Source organism: Egretta garzetta, unplaced genomic scaffold (assembly GCF_000687185.1).
Source record: "Egretta garzetta isolate BGI_Z169 unplaced genomic scaffold, ASM68718v1 scaffold56, whole genome shotgun sequence".
NCBI classification, from domain to species: domain Eukaryota; kingdom Metazoa; phylum Chordata; class Aves; order Pelecaniformes; family Ardeidae; genus Egretta; species Egretta garzetta.
In genome coordinates this window covers 9,548,478-9,548,830 of record NW_009260182.1, presented here as the reverse complement: position 1 = coordinate 9,548,830, position 353 = coordinate 9,548,478, and the positions used below count along the sequence as shown (strand labels likewise).

Here is a 353-nt window from a genome sequence, read left to right as displayed (position 1 = left end):
GCCTTCCCCATCCCACCACCCTGCCCCGCAAGCCCTAGCTGCCAGGCTGCCTCCCCTGCTGGCCCTGAGCGCGCTGGGGAGAAAAGAAAGGGAAAGAAGGCGAGAAAAAGAGGAGGAGAGTTGCACAGGGGGCAGGACGGTGGGAAGAGCAGAGAAGTAGGGAGGGAAGGAAGAAAGCGGAAAAAAAGGAGGAGAAAGGGGAGGAGATGAAAGGCAAGGGGAGAAGGGAGGACCGGGCGGGGAGGAGGCGAGAGGCCGGGGAGGAGAGGAGGGCGGCAGCTCGGCAGAGAGGGACGGGACGGGACCCGGCTCCCCGCGGGCTATGCGCCTCCTGGCCACGGCGCTGGCCGCCC

The 353-nt window shown here is 66.9% G+C and overlaps 1 protein-coding gene across 1 annotated transcript in view; it reads left to right on the top strand.

The window, feature by feature from the left end:
* Nucleotides 1-322: 322 nt before the first annotated feature.
* VSTM4 (V-set and transmembrane domain containing 4) overlaps nt 323-353 on the top strand; it is a 39,846-nt gene continuing 39,815 nt past the window's right edge. Inside the window, exon 1 of the mRNA XM_009642057.2 lies at nt 323-353. Coding sequence (XP_009640352.1) covers nt 323-353 — 31 coding nt within the window.